At 46.4% G+C, this 24658-nt stretch overlaps 2 protein-coding genes across 12 annotated transcripts in view; one reads left to right on the forward strand and one right to left on the reverse strand.

Moving 5' to 3' along the window:
* Positions 1–14739, forward strand: part of plekhg7 (pleckstrin homology domain containing, family G (with RhoGef domain) member 7) — an 88403-nt gene extending 73664 nt beyond the window's left edge. For all 4 annotated transcript variants that reach the window (XM_048554279.1, XM_059654804.1, XM_059654805.1 and 1 more), the window contains exons 13-17: positions 2815–2908; positions 3887–3966; positions 7901–8054; positions 12194–12291; positions 14462–14739. In XM_048554279.1, the coding sequence (XP_048410236.1) occupies positions 2815–2908; positions 3887–3966; positions 7901–8054; positions 12194–12291; positions 14462–14572 (537 nt within the window). In that variant the 3' untranslated portion in view covers positions 14573–14739. The remainder of the gene's footprint in view (positions 1–2814; positions 2909–3886; positions 3967–7900; positions 8055–12193; positions 12292–14461) is intronic.
* Positions 14740–20418: 5679 nt separating this feature from the next.
* The window catches only part of eea1 (early endosome antigen 1), a 92812-nt gene continuing 88572 nt past the window's right edge, over positions 20419–24658 (reverse strand). For all 8 annotated transcript variants that reach the window (XM_048553898.2, XM_048553896.2, XM_048553897.2 and 5 more), the window contains 2 exons: positions 24328–24426; positions 20419–22252 (listed from right to left, as the gene is read on the reverse strand). In XM_048553898.2, the coding sequence (XP_048409855.2) occupies positions 22130–22252; positions 24328–24426 (222 nt within the window). In that variant the 3' untranslated portion in view covers positions 20419–22129. The remainder of the gene's footprint in view (positions 22253–24327; positions 24427–24658) is intronic.

Here is a 24658-nt window from a genome sequence, read left to right on the forward strand (position 1 = left end):
GTTGTTCATACCTTTAAAACGCTACCAGATGCTTCATTCCAATCAATAAATCAATAGTAATTTTCAATACAGCGCATGGTTTTCGAACACAGCTGTGTTTGAGCTGACTCTCGCTGCTCTGGGACTCCCACTGCCCTGCCAAAATATTTGGAATTTGTTGAAAACAGCAGAGACCTGGAAGCCCTTTCACAGAAGCACCTCTGAGTTTCGGGATGTATTTCCTAGCCGAGCTATCCCTGATCCACAGGAAGGATAACAGCATCACTCCACCGAGAAAGACACCAGCTCAGGGTGCCATCCTTGTCTGGGACCAAATGCCGCACTGTTTCATGAATGAGCGAAACAAGGCTGCCCCAATTAATGAATATTTATCAATGGGCACTTCTGTCCAAGCATCAGTCAGTTGGAGGTCACGTTCTGTACAGCAATACGCAGGGAGAACTGATGGGCTGGTGCTGCATACTGGATCCTGCCTCTGTAGCTTTGATGCTGCTCCCTATGTTCATTTTGCAAGAGTCCACCTCATCACCTTAAACAAAACCATTTTCTAAAATCAAGATCACGGGATATTCCAAGGAAATTTACAGCCCGTGATTTCCGTTTCAAGTTGCAATTGGTGAATGTAAGAAATCCAGCAACCAGAGTGCACGCTCCTGCAAATAGCAAAATGATGGTGTTATTCTGAGCTATCTCGCTAACCTGCCCCTTATCTGCTTAATACAACACAGTAAAATGTTTTTTTAAAATTCATTTACATGATGAGGGTGTCACTGGCTAGGCTCAGCATTTATTGCCCATCCCTGATTGCCCCAGAGAGCAGTTAAGAGTCAGCCGTGGGTCTGGAGTCACACGCAGGATGGCAGTGTCCTTCCCTGAAGAACATTAGTGAAGCAGACAGGTTTTCCCCAGTAATCAGCAATAAATCCACGGTCATCGTTAGACTCACAGAGACACACAGCACAGAAACAGACCCTTTCGTTCCAACTCATCCCTGCAGAACAGGTTTCCGAAACTAAACAAGCCCCATTTGCCAGCATTTGGCCCATAGCCCTCTAAACCCTTCCAATTCATGTACCCATCCCGATGCTTTTTTAATTGTTGTAAATGTACCAGCCTCCACCACTTCCTTTGGCAGCTCATTTCCATTCACACACCACCCTCTGTGTGAAAAAATTGCCCCTTGGGTCCCTTTTATGTCTTACCCCTCTCACCTTAAACCTCTGCCCCTCTAGTTTTGGACTCTACCTGAGAAAAGACCTTGGCTATTGACCTTATCCATGTTCCTCATGATTTTATAAAACTCTATAATGTAACCTCTCAGCCTGCAACACTCCAAGGAAGAAAAAGCCTCAAGCTTTTCATCCTGTCCCGAAAACTCAAACCCTCTGGCCCTAGTAACTTCAATTCTTAGTAGCAGATTGTTTGTTTCATTGAATTCAAGTTCCACCACCTGCTGTGGCAGGGTTTGAACCCGGGTCCCCAGAATGTTACTGGGGTTAATAGTCCAGCAATAATACCACTAAGCCATCAGCTCCCCTAAAAATAGTTGACTTTAATTGTCCAGGGGATGTGTGATCCAGAGGTTGTGTTGGAAGGAGAGCAATAATTTATCTCGTAATTGGCATTTTGAAAATCAGTTCATCCTATTGTTGCCTTTTGATGAGATGGTTCAGTTTAAGGTTGAAATCCTTTCCAGACTGATGCTTGTGGCAGACAGTTATTCAGTGTTGTATTTCTAAAAATAATATATAAAATATTGAACTGAAACTTAATACCTAGGCAAAAGATTTGTCGCTTGCACTCACAATAAAGCTCCCTCGGTGTTTACCACAGGTACATCACGCTTTCTTCAGATCAGACTGTGAACGCCTTTAGAGATTTTTAAAGAGGGGTTGCTCCACATTAAAGATATAGTAGTTCATGATGAGCTGTTCACCGACAGAGATAGCAACATAGCGACATATGTAGCACCCCTGTCCAACTGCAATTCTGTAGTTACATCTGTGAGCTGTAGGTCTGTGAGCTCTACATCTATGAGCTCTACGTATGTGTGTGGTACACGTGAGGTGCACGTGTGTGAGGTGCACGTGTGTGTGGCGTACGTGTGTGAGGCGCACGTGTGTGCGGTGTACCTGTGTGCGGCGCACGTGTGTGAGGCGTGCGTGTGTGCGGTGTACCTGTGTGCGGCGTACCTGTGTGCGGCGCACGTGTGTGAGGCGTGCGTGTGTGCGTTATATGTGTTTGCAATGGTTTTCTTGCAGGGTTTTTACATGCACGAAAGAGATTATTCTAATCGCGGGTAGAGATAGAGGTTTGTTTTTACTGTTAAACCCGTGGGGTGTAGGTGCCATTGACCAGGCCAGCTCATGTTGCCCAAGCCTCGTTCCCTCTTGTATAAAGAGAAATCATGGATTGTAACTCACTGGAGCTGGTGGGAATTCTTCAACAGGATTAACACCTGGTTGAGTGATGTAAAAGTGTTGCTGATTACCTACTCACTGTTTCACAACCTAAATCTGCAGAGAAAGCGACATCTGTGTCTGCCAACCCCTTGCAGAAAGTATCAAACCAGAACATTGTGTCCACTCAGGCTCAGTCTGTCCCAACTGTTGGGTCAGGGCATTGCCTGACCCAGGGTTTTGTGGTTCCATGGCACTAAGGTTAATGAACTGGGCACATGGAGAGCGAAAGCCCTGGCGTATGGCTACAGTTAAAATCGCAGTTCCCTTCGAGTAACACCTTGCTGCTTCAGTGAAGGGTCTAAGGCATGGGTAGGGGTTGACGATTGTCCCTGCTTCTTCCAATGTTCCCCAGAGTCTTCGGTACCTGGTCAAAGACAACATGGCAGACGGTCTGCTGTCGCCTGTGAACAGACAGCTCTTACACGAAGGAAGACTGAGTCTCGCCGGTGAGTGTGGCTCGCTCCATCGCTGGGGGAAAGTGCTGTTTACGCCAAACACTCGAGACCTAAATAAGAACAAAATGAACAGCTGGAGAAGGCTCAGTGCCAATGCCAAAAGAAACGCCGTTAACATTCCCGTCCGATAACCTCTCAAAACTTTGACCTGAAAACTTATTTCTCTTCCTCTTGAGGAAGTGTACGAAATGGGAGAGGGAGTAAGCCAATCAGCCCATCTAACCCATTCCACACCACCGTGGCTGACCTTCTGTCTCAAAGCATATTCCTGCCCTGTCCCCATGCTGTAGAAGTCTGTTTGTTTCTTAAAACTAATCCATAACTTGGTCTCCACAGCTTTCAGTGGGAGAGAATTCCACAGGGTCACCAGCATCTGAGAGAAGAAATTTCTCCTCATCTCAGTCCGAAATGATTCAGCCAGTAGAGTTGTGGAATTCTCTCCCATGGGAAAGCTGTTGGCGCTCGTTTGTGAGATACATTCAAAGAGGGAGCCGGATGTGACCACTGTGACAAAAGGGATAAGGGGTATGGGGAGAGAGTGGGAATGGGATACTGAGATTGCACTAATGAGATTGCACACATCAGCCATGATCATATTGAATGGTGGTGCAGACTCGAAGGGGCTGATAGGTCTGTTCTTGCCATGTATCCTGAGACCCTGAGCCCTTGTTTGAACTCCTGGACAGGAGAGCCATTCTCCCTGTATTGGGTGTGCCAGAATTTTACACATTTCAATAAGATTCCCCTCTCATTCGTCTAAATTCCAATCAGCCCTCACAGGACAGTCATGCTATCCCAGGAATCTGTGAAATGAACCTTTATTGTATTCTCTCTGGGGTCGGGTATGCCCTGTCTTAGGGCAGGAAGACTTTCCAGCTCATTTTTGTTCTTATTTCGGATTTTCCGCATCCCGGGCTTTTTTGTTTCTGTCTTTCAAACGGAGATTTTATAACTGCGCTCTCCCTACAGGAGCGACCAAACTCCTGGATGTGCATCTCTTCCTGTTTGATGATTTGCTTTTAATTACCCAGGTTAAAAGCGCTAAAAAGGTAATAAATGATTTCATTCTAAAAGAACATTTCTGCCTCAAGATTGCAAGTGTCCCAAAGTTATTCAAGAGATTATACATTAAACCAAACTGAGCCCTGAGGAACCTTGGTGGGTTGGGGGTGGGGAGGGGGGTCACGGGGGTGGGGGGAGGGTCACGGAGCAGGGTGGGTGGCGAGCGGCTTGGGGCCAGGAGGCTCAGGTTCAAACCCCAGATGTGTATAATAACATCTTTCAACAGTTTGATTAGAAATTATGTGAGTTGTTTTGTAGAATGTTTAGGGTCAGTCTTGTTCACATCAAATCATTAATGGAGCTACTGACTGACTCATTGTGATCGATCTGTGTTAATGAATCTACAGCAGACCCAGTTACAAAGGGCAGGTCAACCCCAGTGGTAGAGAAATTAGGGAAATCCATTGATCATCACAAACACACACTGTATCTCAAATTCCTCATGAGTTTGTAACAAATTACACTGTGCTGTTGTCTTGAATCATATTGTGACCTTCGATCAAATCTTACAAACGGAAACAGTGAGGAAGGTGGAACTCTACTGGATTCAACATCAAAAATACTCAAGACCCCGGATCCCAGCTGGTTTCCCGTAATTAATGGGTGAATAATGCTGAGCCTCAGATTAAAAGTGAGAGCAATTAGAGCAAGAGATCATGTTCTACACACTCACACACACACAGACACACACATTGTCTCACTCACACACACACACACTCTCTCACACACATACGCACGCGTGTGCACTCTCACATACAGTCTCACACACAGACATTCTCACACATCTCACACAGACACACACTCTACACAGTCTCTCTCACACACACACACACACACACACACACACAGTCTCACGCATTCTTACACTCTCTCAGATACATGTAATTATGGTTTGGGTGAATTAAGTCCAAGGTTAGCCAGGAACAGTGAGCTGGGGCTCATGCTCTCCACCTTAATGGGTTTGAAGAGGTGGTGAAGGAGGAGTACAGAGGGATGTGTGTGTAAAATCCAGCCGGCATCCTACCCACTGCCACCTCGCTTGTTCCTGCCCCCGGTGCAGTTTCACTCACGATTGACAGCCAGCTCCCCAGGGGGAAAACGCCCTTCCCTTGCAAGTTAACAGGAAATGGGAGAGGACAAGCTGCGCAGGCTGCATGTTTCCCAGGCAATGTGGCTGGCTGTGGGCGTGGAGGGGGTGTGGAGGGTGATCTGTCATAACGGGCCTCTCCAAACATCCTCCCCACACCCTCCCACCTTATTCCCCTCAGACCCTGAATCCCACCTTCCCTCAACAGGCCTTGCCAACCTGGTTCCCAACAACAACCCCAGGCACACTCCATGCAATCCAGTGCGATTCACCAGCTGCAGTACCAGCAGTGGCCATGCCAAGGAGAGGGAGCCCTTGAGTTGCTGCAGAGCTGCCAACCTTTGATTGGCTGGCTAGTCTCTAAGGTGGGACTTCCAGTCCCCATCTGACATCAAGCCCACCGTCAGCCAATTAAGAGTGCCCCGTAATCTCTGGTAGAACCATCCAAAAGATCACTCTCTCCCCAGAGCCCTTCGCTCTGAGTGCTTCATGTTTGTACATTGCTCAGGAATCTGCAGCCAGCAGGCTGTTCCAGTGAAGAAGGATTACATTTTTTAAGTGGCTTCTGGTTCTTCAGCCAATCACCTTGAACCTCAGACCTTTCAACTTGAAGGAGAACTACACCAGCCTCTGCACATGGCTGAATAATTCTACTCGGTGAAATAGCAGTCAAGCTTTCACACTCAGACCTTCATTTACTGTGGATTCCCCCAGCAACCACGAAAGATCTTTGTGAGCCCATTGTCAGATACATGTGAGGTGCAGCCTTTTAGAAAGGTAAATCAGGGCTGGACTTGTACACATAATAGTAAGGTCCTGGGGACTGTTGCTGAACAGAGGCCTTGGAGTGCAGGTTCATAGTTCCTTGAAAGTGCAGTCACAGGTAGATAGGATAGTGAAGAAGGTGTTTGGTGTGCTTGCCTTGATTGGTCAGTGCATTGAGTAAAGGAGTTGGGAGGTCATGTTGTGGCTGTACAGGACATTGGTTAGGTCACTTTCGGAATATTGCATTCACTTGCGGTCTCCCTGCTATAGGAAAGATGTTTTGAAACTTGAAAGGGTGCAGAAAAGATTTACAAGGATGTTGTCAGGGTTGGAGGGTCTGAGCTACAGGGAGAGGCTGAATAGGCTGGGGCTATTTTCCTTGGAGCGTCAGAGGCTGAGGGGTGACCTTATAGAGGTTTATAAAATCATGAGGGGCATGGATAGGGTGAATAGCCAAGGCCTTTCCCCAGGGTAGACCATAAGGTCATAGAGAAGTACAGCACAGAAACTGACCCTCTTACCTTAAACCTATGCACTTTAGTTTTGGACTCCCCTTCCCTGGGAAAAAGACCTTGGCTACTGACCAATAAAAGTGAGCGTACCAAACTTCTTCACTGTCCTATCTACCTGCGACTCCACTTTCACTTTCAAGAAACTATGAGCCAGCACTAATGAGAAGGAAAAGATTTAAAAGGGACCTAAGGGACAACTTTTTCACGCAGAGGGTGGTGCGTGTATGGAATGAGCTGCCAGAGGAAGTGGTGGAGGCTGGTACAGTTACAACATTTAAAAGGCATCTGGATGGGTATATAATTAGGAAGGGTTTAGAGGGATATGTGCCAAATGCTGGCAAATGGGACTAGATTAATTTAGAGTAACTGGTCAGCATGGATGTGTTGGACGAAAGGGTCTGTTTCTATGCCGTACAGATCTGTGACTATAAAATGCTGAGTTTACAAAGAGGATGTTGTTGTTGAGCAACATCTAGTGGTGGGAGACAGTAGGAACTTCAGATGCTGGAGAATCAGAGATAACAAGGTGTAGAGCTGGATGAACACAGCAGGACAAGCAGCATCAGAGGAGCAGGAAGGCTGACGTTTCGGGCCTAGCCCTTCTTCAGAAATTTCTGAAGAAGGGTCTAGGCCTGAAACATCAGCCTTCCTACTCCTCTGATGCTGCTTGTCCTGCTGTGTTCATCCAGCTCTACACCTTATTATACCTAGTGGTGGGAGAGTACACTTCAGCTCTGTATTTAGAAGCATCATACTCCAGATAGGATAGCTGTAAGCTAAGCATTTGACTCCCAATGGAAGGTAGGTTTGTGAGATTTCATGGGTGTGCAGCCCCCTGAGAAATGTGGGATTTTATTGTGTACTGTTTACCATAACAGATCGATTCCTGGGATAGCAGGACTGATGTGTAAAGAGAGCCTGGATTGGTTAGGAATATATTCACTGGCGTGTAGAAGAATGAGGGAGGATCTCGTAGATACCAAAACAAGTCTAACAGGACTAGACAGGGTAAACACAGGAAGGATGTTCCCAATCTCCAGGGAGTCCAGAACAGGAGTGGGTGGAGGGGTTACAGACTACGGATACAAGCTGGAATGAGGTAAGATGTCCTCACCCAGAGAGTGGGGAGCATGTGGAATCCTCTGCCACAGAAAGTGGTTGAGGCCAAAACATTAAACAAGAAGGATTTAGACAAGAACGTGCAGGGTAGGTGGTTCGGCCACGCTAAATTGCCTGCAATGTCCAGGGATGTGCTGGCTAGGTGCATTAGCCAATGGGAGACACAGAGTTACAGGGATAGGGTAGGAGGTGGGGTTGGGTGGGATGCTGTTTGGAGGGTCAGTGTCTATTTGATGGGCTGAATGGCCTGCTTCTGTGGAGATTTCAATGATTCTATAATAGATCCTCATGCTCAAGGGATCAAAGGGTATGGGAAGAAAGTGGGAACAGGATCTGGAGTTGGATGATCAGCTCATGGGGATGGGGGGTGGGGATCAAACGGAGATGGTTCTGCATTTTGTTTGTAGCTGACCAGATTGTAACCTCGTTTGCCTGCAGAAACCTGGAGCCATAGACACTGGGGTGAGAAGCCCAATGCCTAATCCCGACGTCCTGGGGATGGGGAGAGATGGCACTGCGTGTTCAGTAGTCGACCAGCCAATTCCCCTGGACAGGTTGGTACTGAAGAACATAGATCCACTAAACTCAGCAGGTACGTGTCTCACGTCAAGAGTCGGTTTGAGAGTAGGTATGGACTTGTTGGGCCGAAGGGTCTCTTTCCACATTGTAGGGATTCTATGATATTTACCATCCCATGGCCCCCATGCCAGTCCTGATAGTATTCAGCGAAAAAAAAATTTCAGCAGTCGCTTCAAAAATGGAAAGTTGTCTCAAAGCCAGTATTTTCTTGGCAAACATAGGACAAGCTGCAAATCTAGACACTTTTTAAAAACTCATTCATGGGATGTGGGCATCACTGCCTGGACTGTTCATTAACCCACCCGTAATTGCCCCTTGGGAGGTGGTGAGCTGCCTTCTTGATCTGCTGCACTCTAATGGGGTTTGGAAAGCCTGAAATGCACTTAGGGAGGGAGTCACAGGCTTTTGACCTGGCAAAAGGCATTTGTGAGCTAACTGGGCAAAATGCAGGTTCAGAAGATTTCCTCAAATTAACCAAGGATGTTGGAAACCTGAAACAAAAACTGATAGGGCTGGAGAAACTCCACAGGTCTGGCAGCATCTGTGAAGAGAAAAGCAGAGGTAATAGAGGGGGATTGGCTATTCGACAGGATGCAGAGAGATGGGATAAATGGGTCTTCTGGTTCTATCTTCTGGCAAGATAGAACACAGAACAGTACAGCACAGTACGGGCCCTTTGGCCCATGCTGTGCAAACTTTTACCCCCAGCCCGAGGCCAATCTAACCTCCACCCCCACCTCGTACTATCATCCATATGTCTATCTAATAGCATCTTAAATGCCCCTAATGAGGCCGACTCCACTACCCTCTCCGGCAATGCATTCCACCCCCTGACCACTCTCTGAGTAAAGAATCTACCTCTGACGTCTCCCCTATATCTATCCCCACTCACTTTAAAACTATGTTTCCTCATAATAGCTACCTCCACCCTAGGAAAAAAGTCTCTGGCTGTCTATTCTTTCTATACCTCTGATCACTTTGTAAACCTCTATCAAGTCATCTCTCATCTTTAATCATTCTAAAGAGAAAAGCCGTAGCCCTCTCAACCTTTCCTTGTAAGACTTTCCCTCCATTCCAGGCAACATCCTGGTAAATCTCTGCACCTTTTCCAACACTTCCACATCTTTCCAGTAATGAGACAGCCAGAACTGGACACAGTACCCCAGATGTGGCCGAACCAGGCTTTTGTATAGCTGGAGCATAACTTCATAGCTCTTGTACTCAATCCCCCTATTAATGAAAGCTAACACACCATATACTTTCTTAACAACTCTATCCACCTGGGTAGCAGCTTTCAGGGAACTGTGGACATGAACCCCAAGATCCCGCTGCTCCTCCACACTGCCGAGAATCTTTCTGTTAACACTGTATTCTGCTTTCAGGTTTGTCCTTCCAGAATGAATCACCTCACACTTTTCGGGGTTAAACTCCATCTGCCACTTCACAGCTGAGCTCTGCATCATATCAATGTCCCTTTGTGATCTAGAACAGCCCTTCGCAATATCCACAACTTGACCTACCTTCGCATTGTACGCGAGCTTACTAATCCACCCTTCCATTCCTTCGTCCATATCATTTTCAAAAATCAAATTTGAAGAGGACCCAGAACAGATCCTTGTGGTACACCACTCGTACCTGAGCACCATGTTCAATATTTTCCATCCACTATCACCCTTTGTCTTCTAAAGGTCAGCCAATTCTGAATCCAATCTGCCACATTTCCCCATATCTCATGCCTCCTTACCTTCTGCATGAGCCCGCCATGGGGAACCTTATCAAATATCTTACTTAAATCCATGTGTACCACATCCACTGCTCTACCTTCATCCATGTGCTTGGTCACCTCTACAGAGAATTCAGTAAGGTTTGTGAGGCAAGATCTACCCCTCACAAATCCGCACCGACTATCACGAATCAAACAGTGCTTTTCCAAGTGATCATAAATCCTATCTCTCAGAGCCCTTTCCAATAATTTGCCCACCACTGAAATAAAACTGACTGGCCTGTAATTTCTGAGGTTATCTCTGTTCCCTTTTTTGAACAAGGGAATGACGTTTGCCACTCTCTAATCTTCCGGCACTATACCCGTGGACAGTGAGGCTGAAAAGATCATCGCCAAAGCCCCTGTGATCTCGTCCCTCGCTTCCCATAGAATCCTTGGATAAATCCCATCAGGCCCAGGGGACCTATCATCTTGAACTTCCTCAAAATTCCTAGCACTGCTTCCTTACTAACATCGACCTCCTCTAGCCTACCAGCCCGTTTCACACTGTTCTCCTCTACAACTAGGTCCCTCTCAGTTGTGAATACCCAATAACAGTATTCATTAAGGACCTCTCCTATCTCTTTAGAGTCCATGCACAAATTCCCTTCACAATCCTTGATCGGCCCCAATCTTTCTCTGGTTAGTCTCTTATTCCTCACGTACGTGTAAAAAGCCTGGAGTTTTCCTTGATCCTATCTACCAATGTTTTCTCATAGCCCCTTAAAGCTCTCCTAAGCCCTTTCTTCAGCTGCTTCCTGGATAACTTGTATCCCTCTAGAGCCTTTTTCAATCCTTGTTTCCTAAACCTTACATAAGCCTCCTTCTTCCTCTTAACCAGTTGTTCAACCTCTCTTGAGAACCAATATTTCACAATCGACTGCATCTTCCCCGCCTGCTAGGGACAAACATCTGAGCACATGCAGTATGCATTCCTTAAACAATTTCCACATTTCTATAGTGCTTTTCCCTGACAGTATCTGTTCCCATTTTATGTTACCCAGTTCTTGCCTAACTGAATTGTAACTACCCTTCCCCCAATTATAACCCCTACCCTGCTGTACGTGCCTATCAAATATTTCAATGTTCTGAAGAGGTGAGCGACTGGACTTGAAACTTTAACTCTGTATCTCTCTCCAGATCTACAGAGTTTCTCCAGAAATGTGTGTGTTTGCTCCAGGGGGTATCCTAGCTGAGAACAGGGAATTTTTAAAAGGCCACTTGGATAAACTCACCTCGACTCAGTCTCCATCCCTAACACCTCCGGAGCAATGCCATGTGAGGTCAGCAAATCTAATAAAGCAAACCCTGCTGTGTCTCGCACATGGTGAAAGAGCCAATTGGTGGTTCGTCCTTTAAAAGTCTAGAATCTCTACAATGTGGAGGCTGACCATTTGGCCCATCAAGTACACACCAACCCTCTGAAGAACATTCCAAACCCCTACCCTGTCCCTGTAATCCTGCATTTCCCATGGCTAACACATCTAGCCTATATCCCTGGGCACTGTCGGTAATTCAGCATGGCCAATACACCTAACCTACACATCTCTGGGCACTATGGATAATTCAGCATGGCCAATTCACTTAACCTACATATCCCTGGGCACTATGGGTAATTCCACATGGCCAATACACCTAACCTACACATCCCTGGGCACTATGGATAATTCAGCATGGCCAATTCACTTAACCTACATATCCCTGGGCACTATGGGTAATTTAGCATGACCGATACACCTAACCTACACATCCCTGGGCACTATGGGTAATTCCGCATGGCCAATACACCTAAGCTGCACATCCCTAGACACTATGGGTAATTTAGCATGACCAATGCACCTAACCTATACATCTCTGGGCACTATGGGTAATTCAGTATGGCCAATACACCTAAACTGCAAATCCCTGGGTACTATGGGTAATTCAGCACGGCCAATACACTTAACCTACATATACCTGGGCACTATGGGTAATTCAGCATGGCCAATACATCTAACCTACACATCCCTGGGCACGATGGGTAATTTAGCATGGCCAATACACTTAACCTACACACCCCTGGGCACTATGGATAATTCCGCATGGCCAATACACCTAAGCTGCACATCCCTGGGCACTATGGGTAATTTAGCATGGCCAATACACTTAACCTACACATCCCTGGGTACTATGGGTAATTCCGCATGGCCAATACACCTAAGCTGCACATCCCTGGACTGTGGGAGGAAACCAAACACTGGGAGGACATGCGAACTCCCCTGAGACTGTCACCTGAGGGTGGAATCAAAACAGGGGGCCTGACACTGTGAGGCAGCAGTGCTAAGCTACTGAGCCACCATTTGTTTACTTCAGTTTACTGAACACCTCTGACCCAGCCCTGTCTCTTACAGGTTGTGGATTACACAATGTTTTCCTAGTGATACATCAAAACCGATATCAGCAATGTATCGGAACCTTCACACTTCAAGCCCCATCAGAGGCTGTTAAGGTAATCGATAAAGATTTGAAACTTTTCTCTCTCCCTGGGGGAAGAGGGAATGGGGCACTCACCCGCCAAGGGGAGAGCCTGTAGGGATGTCCGCTGAGGGTTAAAGCTCCCGAAATTTGGGATTGAAACAGTTCCTTCTTTTCCCAGTTTCACCTGGAATGCTCGCAGGCAAGCAGGGACCCTCCTTCAGAGCTACCAGGTCGTCCTGGCACTTGCTCTGGCTTTCAGACGCAGCCTGCTATTCTCTCAAACTCACTGGGGTACCTGAGGTGGGGCGAGATTCCATGGTGACCCTGGGAGCCCAGGAGAGCTGTGATTGATGGTTCGGAGAGAGGCTGCTGTTGCAAATCACAATCTCCTTCGCACGGTGTGGTTCTCGATGCTGGACTTTGAGCCACCCCTGACCGGGCAGTGCCCTCAGAGCTTTCCCTTGCGGGCTATCAGCTTTCACCACAGTGGCCCTGTAGCTCATACAGCATCACCGTGTACCTCGAAGCAGGATCAACAGCAGTACCTCCTTCATCCACCTCCTGCCCCAAAAGGCAGACAGAGTGGATACAACGATCTGTCTGGAAGGGAGTAGCACCCCTGAACTCTGACTCCACAGATAAAGAACAAGCTCCCTCCACCCACCCCCCCACTTTGACTCAGTCACACAGACTCTGGGCACTCAGGCTTTCCCAGGCCATCATCACTGTGACCTCCTGGGACACGGCTCTTTCCCGCCATCCCCCCCCGCCCGCCCGCCCCACCCCATCCTGGCCCTGACCTGGGCAAGGGGAGGGGGGGTCAGGAACAAAAACAAGTTGCTGGAAAAGCTCAGCAGGTCCAGCAGCATCTGTGAAGAAAAGAATCAGAGTTAACACTTCGTGTTCAGTGACCCTTCTTCAGAACTGGATACAAGGTCAGAGCCGGGTTTGGTGGGTGGGGGGGGGGTTCCGAACCGAAGAAGGGGTCAGAGCCGGGGGAGGGGGTCAGAGCTGTGGGGTGGAGGGTCAGAGCTGGGAGAGGGGTTCAGAGCCAGGGGTTGTGGCATGTCTGAGCCTGGGGAGGAGGTCGGAGTTGGGTGGTGGGGGAAGGGGTCACAGCCAGGCAGTAGGGGGTGTCAGAGCCGGGGGGGGGGGGATGGGGTTCAGAGTCAGGCTGGGGTGTGGAGTCAGGGCCAGGTGAGGGGAGAGTTGGAGCTGGGGGGTGGGGGCATCAGAGCTGGGCGGTGAGGGCGGAGTCCGAGCTGGGGGGTGGGGGTGTCAATGCTTGGGGGGGGGGTTGTCAGAACTGGGTGAGGGGGAATTCAATGCTGGGCAAGGGGTTTAGAGTTGGGGTGGGCTGGCTCAGAGCCAGGCAAGGGGGTGTTGGTGCCGCATGTGCGTGGGTCGGAGCGGTTGGGGACGCCGGAGCTGGGGGAAGGGGGTGGTCAGAGTCGGGGAAGGGTGGGTTTAGAGCTGAATGCCAACCACAAGGAATAAGGGTGTTAGACCAGCCATCTGAATGGTGACACCATGCATAGCCAGTGATTGTCTACATGTAGCTGGGCAGGAGTGCTCCTTCAGGTATGAGCTGTGTTGTTTAGCAAGGAAGATCCTGAGAGTCTCCCGGGCTAGATACAGAACTGGGTGGTTCCTGGCACCTCATGGTTTCTTAAAAGATGCAGCCAAAACAACAGCTTTTTATTGAGTATTCTCCTTTTCCGCCTACACTGAACAGCAAATAAAACTAAAATTCTACAGTATTCATAGTTACTCTCGACTTTCGACTCAAAGTACTTTGAAAATTCTAGTCTCTGAAATAACTCCACAGAGGCTGGTATCTCATCGCCAAGTCCCCCTTTACTTACACGCGGAGAGTCCTTAACACTGATCCAGCTCCCTCCGCACTAGCTCTCAGGGTGAACAGAATGTCCGACACTCCTGTTTCTATCCGTCAGTCAGGGCTCCCTGATTGGACTAGATTAACAGCCCCAATTGGGGAGCTCATATTCTGTGAGGTCCACCTGGTTAACATCATTCCAATCACTCCAGACTCAGTCCAGTTTTCTGACAGCAGTTGTACAAAACCTGATGTATGTACTTTTACAATGGAATAGTGATTTATGATGTTCACTTGGCTTTCACAGGATGAGTCAGTGATGTGAAGGGACACAGTGAAACTGATTCCATTTCTTCTCTTTCAGAGAACGTGGCTGTTACACATCGAAAAGGCAGCAACTGGCTACCGGAATGTTCTAGACCCACCACAGCTCTCACTGAGGAGGCTCCCGGTGAATGAATCGTCTGAAATCTAACTCCCTATAAACGTATGTGAAACATACAGGGGTCCTGTCTTCAGTCGAAAAAGGTCAACAGAAAAACTCAATCAGTGCCTAGGTCTGGCCAGTACACTTTGGAGAAACCTACCTCTTATATTTGACTTAAAAATCGCTCTTGTTTCTAATAAAAGGTATTGCAACAAGCAGAGTTTCCTTGTTTTAATACTCAGCTGAAATACCGAGTCATGGTTAATGGTTGGGTTTCAAAATGCTGGGAGGTAGACAACAGTGATTCCAAAAGATCAGTGCTGGGATCAAAAATTAGTTTGGAGGGTAAAGTTTCATTGTCACGATCTTAGAATGTGATAGTCCTTGATGTTCCAGGAATGAGGGACTTTAAACAGTATGTGAAGAGTTAACATTGTTTTTATTCACTCATGGAACATGGGCATGGCTGGGCCAGCACTTATTGCCTGTCACTAGCTGCCCTTGAGAGGGTGGTGATGATCTGCTTTCGTGAGTCACTGTAGTCCATGTACTGTGGGTTGATCCACAATGCCATTAGGTTGGGAATTCCAGGATTTTGACCCAGTGACAGCGAAGGAACGGCGATATATTTCTGAGGCAGGATGGTGAGTGGCCTGGAGGGGGACTTACAGGTGGTGGTGTTCCCATGTACCTGCTGTCCTTGTCCTTCTAGATGTAGGTGGTTGTGGGTTGGGAAGGTGCTGTCTGAGGATCTTTGGTGAATTTCTGCAGTGCATCTCGTAGATAGTACACACTGCTGCTGCTGAGCATCGGTGGTGGAAGGAGTGGATGTTTGTGGATGTGGTGCCAATCAAGCGGCTGCTTTGTCCTGAATGGTGTTGAGCTTCTTGAGTGTTGTTGGAGCCGCACTCATCCAGGCAAGTGGGGAGCATTCCATCACACTCCTGACTTGTGCCTTGTAGATGGTGGACAGGCTTTGGGGGAATCAGCCAGGTCGGTTACTTGCTGCAGCATTCCCAGTTTCCAGCCTGCTCTTGTAGCCGCTGGCGAGTCTAGTTCAGTTTCCGGTCAATGGTAACCCGCAGGATATTGATAGTGGGGGATTCAGTGATGGTGAAGGCATTGAATGACAAGGGGCAATGGTCAGATGCTGTATTGCTGAAGATTGTTACTGTTGTGTGCTGTAAATGTCACTTGCCTTTTGTCAGCCCAGACTTGGATATTGTCCAGGCCTTCCTGCCATGGATTGCTTCAGTATCTGAAGGATTCAAAGATAGATTTGATAGAGGTGTACACGATGATGACAGGTTTGGATAACAGAGGTGAAGGAAACCCATCATGATTAGTTGATGATACAATGACCGGGAGAAACAAATGTAAGATTTTGGGTAAGAGATGTAGAGGATTGCGTGGAAGAGTGTTATATACAGCAAAGGTACCTTGGAATTCTGCCCACGAAATGGGAATCAATGCTTTCGAAAGGAAATTGGGTGGACACTTGAAGGAGCTAAAGCTGTAAGGCATGTAACCAGGGAATGGGACGGATTGGATTTTTGCACAGAGAGATAGCATGGACCTACTGGGCCAAATGGCCTACTCTTATGCCGTACAGACTTTTCCCCAAGATATGAAACTAGAATGCGGTTTCTAACTGTCCAGTGACTGCTGCCTGTAGCTTTGGGGCTGAGGATATCTGCCTGCTCATTTCTCCTGCAGGACAGGAGTGTTCACTTTTTTCACTCAGAGGGCAGTGGCAATCTGGAATTCACTACAGGGCTGGTAAAGGCAGAAACTCTGAGAACACTGAACAGTTACTTCAATGTACATTTGTGATGCCAAAGCATACAGGGCCAAGTGCTGGAAAATGGGATTAGAATAGTTGGGCGTTTTTTGTTTTAACTGGTGAGGATGTGATGGGCCAAAGGGCCTTTAACTGTGCTGTAGATCTCCCCGATTCTATGATTCTGGCTGGATCCTGTGTAAGCCAGTTATGTTTGTGTAAAATGGGTCCTCCCAATGTGGACCACATCAAAGAATGTGCCAACGTGGCACAGTGATAGGCTGTAATCGTTCTGCCAAGCTCGGCAGCTCAGAGACAAACACGAAGTGAACCTCACCCTGCCTCACTACCCTGAGTGGGATAAAAGGAACCATCTCACAAAAAGGCTTTATTTAAATGAGACAGGCTCTCTTACCACCTTTGATAAGGAAAAATATTCTAGAACGTTCTTCGCTCTGCCCTAAGATCACTGGGACCAGTCCAGGAGCTAACCCCTGTTCCTTCTATTTTCGTCAATTATTCACAGGATCAAAGGGGCGAGTTTGTCTTGTGGCATCGTGGTAGTGACCTTACCACCTTCTCCATGGCAACTGCGGACACAATGTGGCATGTATATTTTGCGAAAGAAGTCTTGTTCAGCCACCGTGAGGGAATGAGAACTGGACTCTGTTCTCCAAACGTAATTTGATTACCTTGCAAAGTTACAGAGAGGGCACATTTCTATCTTAAATTTGTACTGAAACAATCCAATACCCTGTTTGCGCTGGTACAGCTTCTCTGTACTAGCTGTGAATCATCATTGATCCAGGCACAGTAACACCAGGATCATTCTATCTGTCACTTAGGGACACGCATTTGTGTCGGTCTTGCCGACATGCTGCTGTGGTTTGGGTCAAACAATACTTGTAATGCTTCCCTCGAGTCACCTTTTCTCAGAAGGTTGCATTGCTTGTCACATTCGACTCTTGTGCAGATTATGGTGGCGTCTCCAAACTTGCTGACCATTCCCCAAGAACCACCGACAAGGTCAATGAGAAAGGGGAAAAGCAATGAGCCCATCACCAAGTCCTTGTGTCCCTTTAGCTAAGGAAAGATATATTTCTATTGGAAACAATCCAGAGAAGGTTCATTAGACTTATACCAGCTGCAGAGGGACTGCCTTATTCGGTTTAGTTTGGGCCTGTAGAGATTGGAAGTTCGAGGAGGGTCAGATGACCTTATTGGAACATACAAAATTTTTAAGAGACTTCACAGAATATATGTGGAACAGTCTTTTTGTGCAGAGTCTAGGACCAGAAGGTAAAATCTCAGTAAAAGGTTACCCTTTTAAGGCAGAGATGGAGAAGAGCTTCTCTCAGGAATGAATCTTTACTGCAGAGAGCTGTTGAAGCTGTTTGTGAAATATATTCCAGACTGAGGTAGAGAGATTTTTAATAAGTAAATGAATCGATGGGTATGGTGGGAGACGGCAGGCAATTGGAATTGAGGATCAGCTATGATTTCATGGTGGAGTAGACTCAGTGGGCTGAATGGCCTGCTTCTGCTCCCATGTCTCATGGTCACTCCAGCAGAAAGTTGCCTCTTGTCTACAACCTTACGGCTGTGGCATTGAAGTCAATTCCCAACCAAGGGCCTCAAACTCCCTGATACTTTATAAGACAGAATCTTCTTGTATTGTCTTATTTCCCGTAGAATACTAGCTCATCAGGATCTAATTTGTAGCATGTTCATCAAAAAGATTTAAGGGAGATATGCTTGGAAAGTTCTTTACACAGAGGGTGGTGGGTGCCTGGAACACATTGCCAGCGGAGGTGGTAGAGTCATTTAAGATGTATCTAGGCAGATACAGGAACGGGCAGGGAGCAGAGAGATACAGATCCTTGGAAAATAGGCGACAGGTTTAGATAGCGGATCTGGATCAGCTCAGGCTTGGATAGCCGAAGGGCTGTGCTGCAATTTTTGATACTTACTGAACTACGGATTTATTTAATCTCTTTAGTAGCAATTCTCAGATCATGGGCATCTTTGGCTTTACAAATATTTATTGCCCATCCCTAATTTCTCACAAGATGATGGTGAACCCTCAAATAATGTAACCTGCAAACCTCTAAGGCTTTTTGATCTGTACATCCTTTGCTTGCTGTGATTTTCCTGCACCGCTCGTAAACAAAGCTTTTCACTGTATTTTGGTACACCCAACAATAAGATCAAAATAAAAAAACGTTTTTTCCCTTGAGTGACTACATGATGCTGGTAAAGTTGTACAATAGGAGCTGCAGGGACAGCAATATCACTCTAAGTCAGAGTGGCCTGTGATTTGGAGGAGAACGTGGGAGATGGCATTCTCACACATCGCTATAGCCCTTGTCCTTCCCTGGAGTGAAATGTGTGGATTTGGAAGATGCTGAATGTGCCGTGAAGATAATCTTACAAAACGTTCATTTTGAAATGTTGCTGATTTACCAAGATGCAACTGCCCAATCATTTTGAATAATTAATTCTAAGTAATGTCAGGTTTGTAGCTCATGGAAATAAAATGGTGGCATTGGTAGCCAGGTCAAAATAACTTCTGTACAAGAGCTATTGCATAGAACAATATCATGTTAGCAATTTGGGGGGCACTGAGTGAGTGGAATCTAAGGGTGACTGCAGCACGAGGCCATTCAACCTGTTAAGTCTGTACAATAGACAATAGGTGCAGGAGTAGGCCATTCGGCCCTTCGAGCCAGCACCACCATTCATTATGATAATGGCTGATCATCCACAATCAGTATCCTGTTCCTGCCTTATCCCCATAACCCTTGATTCCACTATCTTAAAGAGCTTTATCCATCTCTTTCTTGAAACTATTCAGAGAGTTGGCCTCCACTGCCTTCTGGGGCAGAGCATTCCATACATCCACCACTCTCTGGGTGAAGAAGTTTCTCCTCAACTCTGTTCTAAATGGCCTACCCCTTATTTTTAAAGGGTGTCCTCTGGTTCTGGACTCACCCATCAACGGAAACATGCTTCCTGCCTCCAGAGTGTCCAATCCTTTAATTATCTTATATGTCTCAATCAGATCCCCTCTCATCCTCCTAAACTCAAGTGTATACAAGCCCAGTCCCTCCAATCTTTCAACATATGATAGTCCCGCCATTCTGGGAATTGACCTCGTGAACCTACGCTGCACTCCCTCAATAGCTAGAATGTCCTTCCTCAAAGTTGGAGACCAAAACTGCACACAATACCCCAGGTGTGGTCTCACCAGGGCCCTGTACAGCTGCAGAAGGACCTCTTTGCTCCTATACTCAATTCCTCTTGTTATGAAGGCCAGCATGCCATTAGCTTTCTTCACTGCCTGCTGTACCTACATACTTGCTTTCATTGACTGATGTACAAGAACACCCAGATCTCGTTGTACTTCCCCCTTTACTCCATTTAGATAGTAATCTGCCTTCCTGTTCTTGCCAAAAAAGTGGATAACTACACATTTATCCAGATTAAACTGCATCTGCCATGCATCTGCCCCCTCAGCTAGCCTGTCCAAGTCACCCTGTATTCTCGTAACGTCTTCCTCACGTTTCACCCTGCCACCCAGCTTTGTGTCATCAGCAAATTTGCTAATATTACTTTTAATGCCTTCATCTATATCATTAATGTATATTGTAAATAGCTGCGGTCCCAGCACTGAACCTTGTGGAACCCCACTGGTCACTGCCTGTCATTCCGAAAGGGACCCGTTTATCACTACTCTTTGCTTCCTGTCAGCCAGCCAATTTTCAATCCTAAAGGTACTGGGCCTGTGCAAGACCAATTTAGACAGTCCCACTCCCCGTAGCCTCAATTTGCTTATTGACTTCAGCTACTGATTAAATCCTGTCTTGGAAGCTAATGCAATAGTGACCATTATAGCTAATGTATTAACAAAGTAGCTCAGCTGTACTTGAAAAGTTTCTGCTGAGTTGTAATTTTGTGTAGGTCACACCCCTAGACCAGAACATATTATAACGTACAGTAGGAATATGAAAAATGTGTTGATAAAAAACACTTTTTGGCCAGTACTTCACAACTTTTCAATATTATAAGAACGTGACTAGGAATTCTGTTTTACTAAACAAATTTAATTGTGGAGGTTGCATCATTCATCAAATTAACAATTTTTTTTTGCTATAAACAGGTTACAATCTTCATTCAATGGCCAGAATTAAACTGTTGACTATTTATACACAGGTTCACATGATAATATGGAAGTTAATACAATTTTTGTACACAATTCTCTATTATACACATCAGTTTATTTAAAGAAAAAGCATGAAAGCAGCTAGTTTCCATTACTGATGTTTCGTGTAGATGCAGACACCATCAGAACTGAGAACATCAATTCCTAGCTTTTCATCAAGTGGTTGACAAAAACAAAAAAATCTTTCAAGCTCAAAGCCGACTGTTAGCAGAAGTGTTTCATAATGAAGGAAGCAGCAAAGTGAAGTAGTGTGCAGTACTGCAACTGTGTACAAACAATTCAGACATAACACTGTCACCTGCATTATCCCTGTGGAAGGGTCCTGTGAATTCAGTACAGGTTTAATTTTGGCCACGTATATGGATCAGGTCCAAGGGAAACAGCCCCCACCTGGGGGGTGGATAAGTGACTTAATAAAAAGAAACAATTGGATTAATCAGTGAATGCAGACCAGTTAACCTGTACAGACAGCATTCCCTCCTGTCCAGCTCTCAGTAAACTGACAGTAAGGAGAAGGCAGAAGCTCAAGGGAAAGCAGTAGGCTCTCTGTGTTTCACACTGTAAGGTAAGAGGTTGATGGGCGTACCAGAGGGAACATAACACTGGTTTCCAAGTGTCACCAGCACCACAAAGGGCACAGCGATAGTGAGGGAGCAGAGACTCGGGACAAGGCAGGACAGGGTTGAGTGGAAACAGAGACTGGGGACAGGGGAGAGACCCCAAGGGCAGCTCCAGTCAGCCGGCTACAATGAGACGGAGCTGTGAAAGATGGCTTCAGTCATTCAGTATAGTTTCCAGGGATGGATTAGTTTTGGTCAACATGCTGTACAAATCCAGCCATCACTCTAATCGTCAACATTGCCAAACTGCTGACAGAATAACAGAGGGAGAAAGCAGATGATGAAAAGAGAACGAAAAACAACCGACATGAACACTTTCAAAAAAAGCAAACAACCAGCTTCCACATAATGAGAGATGAATGGATATTATCAATTAATGTCTCACTTCTTTTCGGGTAGTGAAGCTGGTGGAGATTTCTCAGCATTGCTCAACTTTCAAATGAATTTGATGGGGGTTCACTGAGCACAGATTCAAAATGCTTTACTAAAGAATTTGTCCATCTCAGTGAGGGATGGTTGTGTCTCAGATATAAGTCAGTGAATGAAGGCTCCCAGCTCGTTTTGGTTAAACCTGGTAGTCTCTTCAGTCCAGTGAATGAAGAGTGTGTTGGATTTGGCAGAAAGGAGCTTCTTAACCTTCTGGTGGGGACTGACAGCCTGGTGTCCATTCCTACTGAATTCAGGGTAAAACTAGACAGGATAATTAACTGACAAAAGGGTCCTCTTAGACGGCTGTTGCCCAAACCCATCAAGTGCTGAAACGTGCCTTTCTCTAGTCTGGGGCTGAATTAGGGAGCCCCAGCTGATGCAAAGATTGGGAATGAGCTGCAGAACACACATTGATAGGTTCTTACTGACAGCAACTAATTACAGTGGCCAACAGGTATTACACCTTCAACATACAGTCTTAGAAAATACAATATGAGTGCATGAATACAAGAATAGTGATACGTTTCCAGCTGCAGGAAAAGTGCTGGGGCAGCTCATCCCTGTAACTCTTCAAAACACGTGTCACACACTCGCACAGGCTTCTTTGAGGATGGGGTTAAGGCATTCCTCGCAGAACAGTCGGCACAGAAGATGTTTCCACAATTTCTACAGTGATGCTGCAAAGACAACAATTGGAACATTAACTGAGCTTGGGAACAAATAACAACTACAGCTTTAGTACTCAGTCTCAGAGGGTTAAATGAGGATGAAGCTGCTGATATTAGAGGTAAGTTACTGATCTGGAGGTAGAACTGTCGAGCAGGATCTATTTAGAAACTAGGGGACCATCTCTCTTCATGGGTTTAGTAATGATCTGACTGTTAGACTTCAGGGAAGGATCTGCAATTGATACGAAGGCTTGTCTGAGTTTGGGGCCTAGAAACGATGTACTTACACTTCAGCGAAGTCTTATTGGAAGACAAATAAAGATACCTTTACAAGCACCAGACATCACGCGTTTCATAGCCAAAGCAGCACTTTCCTTTAAGCGCTGTCACTGTTGTAATGTCGGAAGTGTGGCAAGCCAATGAGCACACACCAAGCTCCCACACACAGTAACATGAGAACCAGCTGATAAGCTGCTTGAGAGGTGTTGATGGGGTGGGGACAGACGTTGGTTGGGGCACAAGCTGAACTACCCTGCTCATCATCGATTAGGCCACGTTTGGAATGCTGTGTGCAATTTTGGTCTCTCTGCTTTACGAAGGATGTGGTAAATTTTGAAAGGTTTCAGAAAAGACCTACAAGGATGTTGTCGGGGTTGGAGGGTTTGAGCTATAGGGAAAGGCTGAGTGGGCTGGGGCTATCTTCCCAGGAACATCAGAGGATGAGGGGTGGCCTTATAGAGGTTTATAAAATCATGAGGGGTATGGATAGGATAAACAACCAAGGTGTTTCCCCCAGGGTAGTGGAGTCCAAAACTTACAGGCCATTGGTTTAAGGTGAGTGGGGGCAAGTTTTAAGGGGGCAACGTTTTCACACAGAGGGTGGTGCGTGCATGAAATGAGCTGCCAGAGGAAGTGGAGGAGGCTGGTACAACATTTAAAAGGCATCTGGATGAGTATATGAATAGGAAGGGTTTAGTGGGATATGAGCCAAATGCTGGCAAATGGGACGAGATCAGCTTGGTTGGCATGGACAAGTTGTACTGAAGGGTCTGTTTCCGTGCTGTACAGCTCTATGACTTTGATTGTGCCAATAGTTGGGTCTTTCACATTCGTCCAAACAGGCCGAGGCCTTGATTGAATACCTTCTCAAAATAAAACCGCATCTCCGAGAGTGCAGCACTGCCTCCGCACTGTACTGCAGCATCGTGCTGAAGCCCTAAGGTGGGACTTAAACATGGAATCTGGTGTTTCCAAGGCAGCGGTGCTACCGATGAGGGGTAGGTAATCAGATGAGAGTCAATCGATCATGGGGATGAAGCAGTGAAGGGAAAATGATGTTCTGACGCAATATGTGGATAGGACTTTGCAGCGAAATAACTTTCACCACGAGAGCTGACCAAGGCAAGGCCCCATAATCCCTTTCCCCTTCACAGACGCAGTACTTCTCACCATTCTTCATTTCCATTTTGGAACTCATCCACTAACAGGAGGAGCTGTTTTGTCTCAATGTTTTGAGAAGAATTACTACATTGAGGGAGGGGTTATCTTTCACACACCTTTTACCTTAAAAGGAAAATTCTAATCTGTGGCTTGCAGGCATTGCCGAAGGAGCAACAGCAACTGCAGCCTTTCCACATCCCAATCCCTAAACAGGATTCAATGGGATTGAAAAAGTCTCCTTGTTCTTTCAGTATTAATGCACGTGGGTGGCAAAGAAATGACATCACAGTTGCTCAAACCGAATGCGACAACGACTCACAAATGAGGCTCTGATGAACATTCACACATCCCCGGAGTTGAATCGTCTACAAGGTTGTAAAATATTAATTTTAATCACTTTTTCAGGGAGACTGAGGGATACTGGTCAACAACAGCCTGTTCCAATTCAGATCAAGTACATTGCCACGCTTGCACGGCCTTTCTAGCATTTGTCGTATTCCTTAGAGGTTTTCATCACCAAAACCCATTTGGTTTTTGCTTTCATAAAATAAATTCATAGCCCCCTTTCTGTAAAGTCCTATTTCCCCAGAGCCAGTGGGCTTGTGGCTAAAAGGGCTGCAAGGTGTGAAACAGTAGGTACCTACCCTCCGTACAGTGACTGAGAATCCCTTTCCACAGGCCATACAATTCATCACGTCGGTATCTTCAGTCCACTTCCTGTTTAGTGCTTGTGTGTGCTTAATCTGGCAAAGCAAACAGAAAACCATCACTTCCATTTTCTGAATACATGGCATAAGGTTTCTCACACACCACCAGACAGCAAAACGATAGCCTCTCAATTAATATTTCCCACGGCGACATATTGGTTTAAATTAGTTCGGGCTTTCCAATCTTAGGACAGTCGGGAAAGCTCACCTGAAGGTAGTTGCAATGCTGCTGGTGATTGGATGACCAGTGAGGGTCACATGCTGCAGA

Source organism: Stegostoma tigrinum, chromosome 25 (genome assembly GCF_030684315.1).
Source record: "Stegostoma tigrinum isolate sSteTig4 chromosome 25, sSteTig4.hap1, whole genome shotgun sequence".
Classification (NCBI taxonomy): domain Eukaryota; kingdom Metazoa; phylum Chordata; class Chondrichthyes; order Orectolobiformes; family Stegostomatidae; genus Stegostoma; species Stegostoma tigrinum.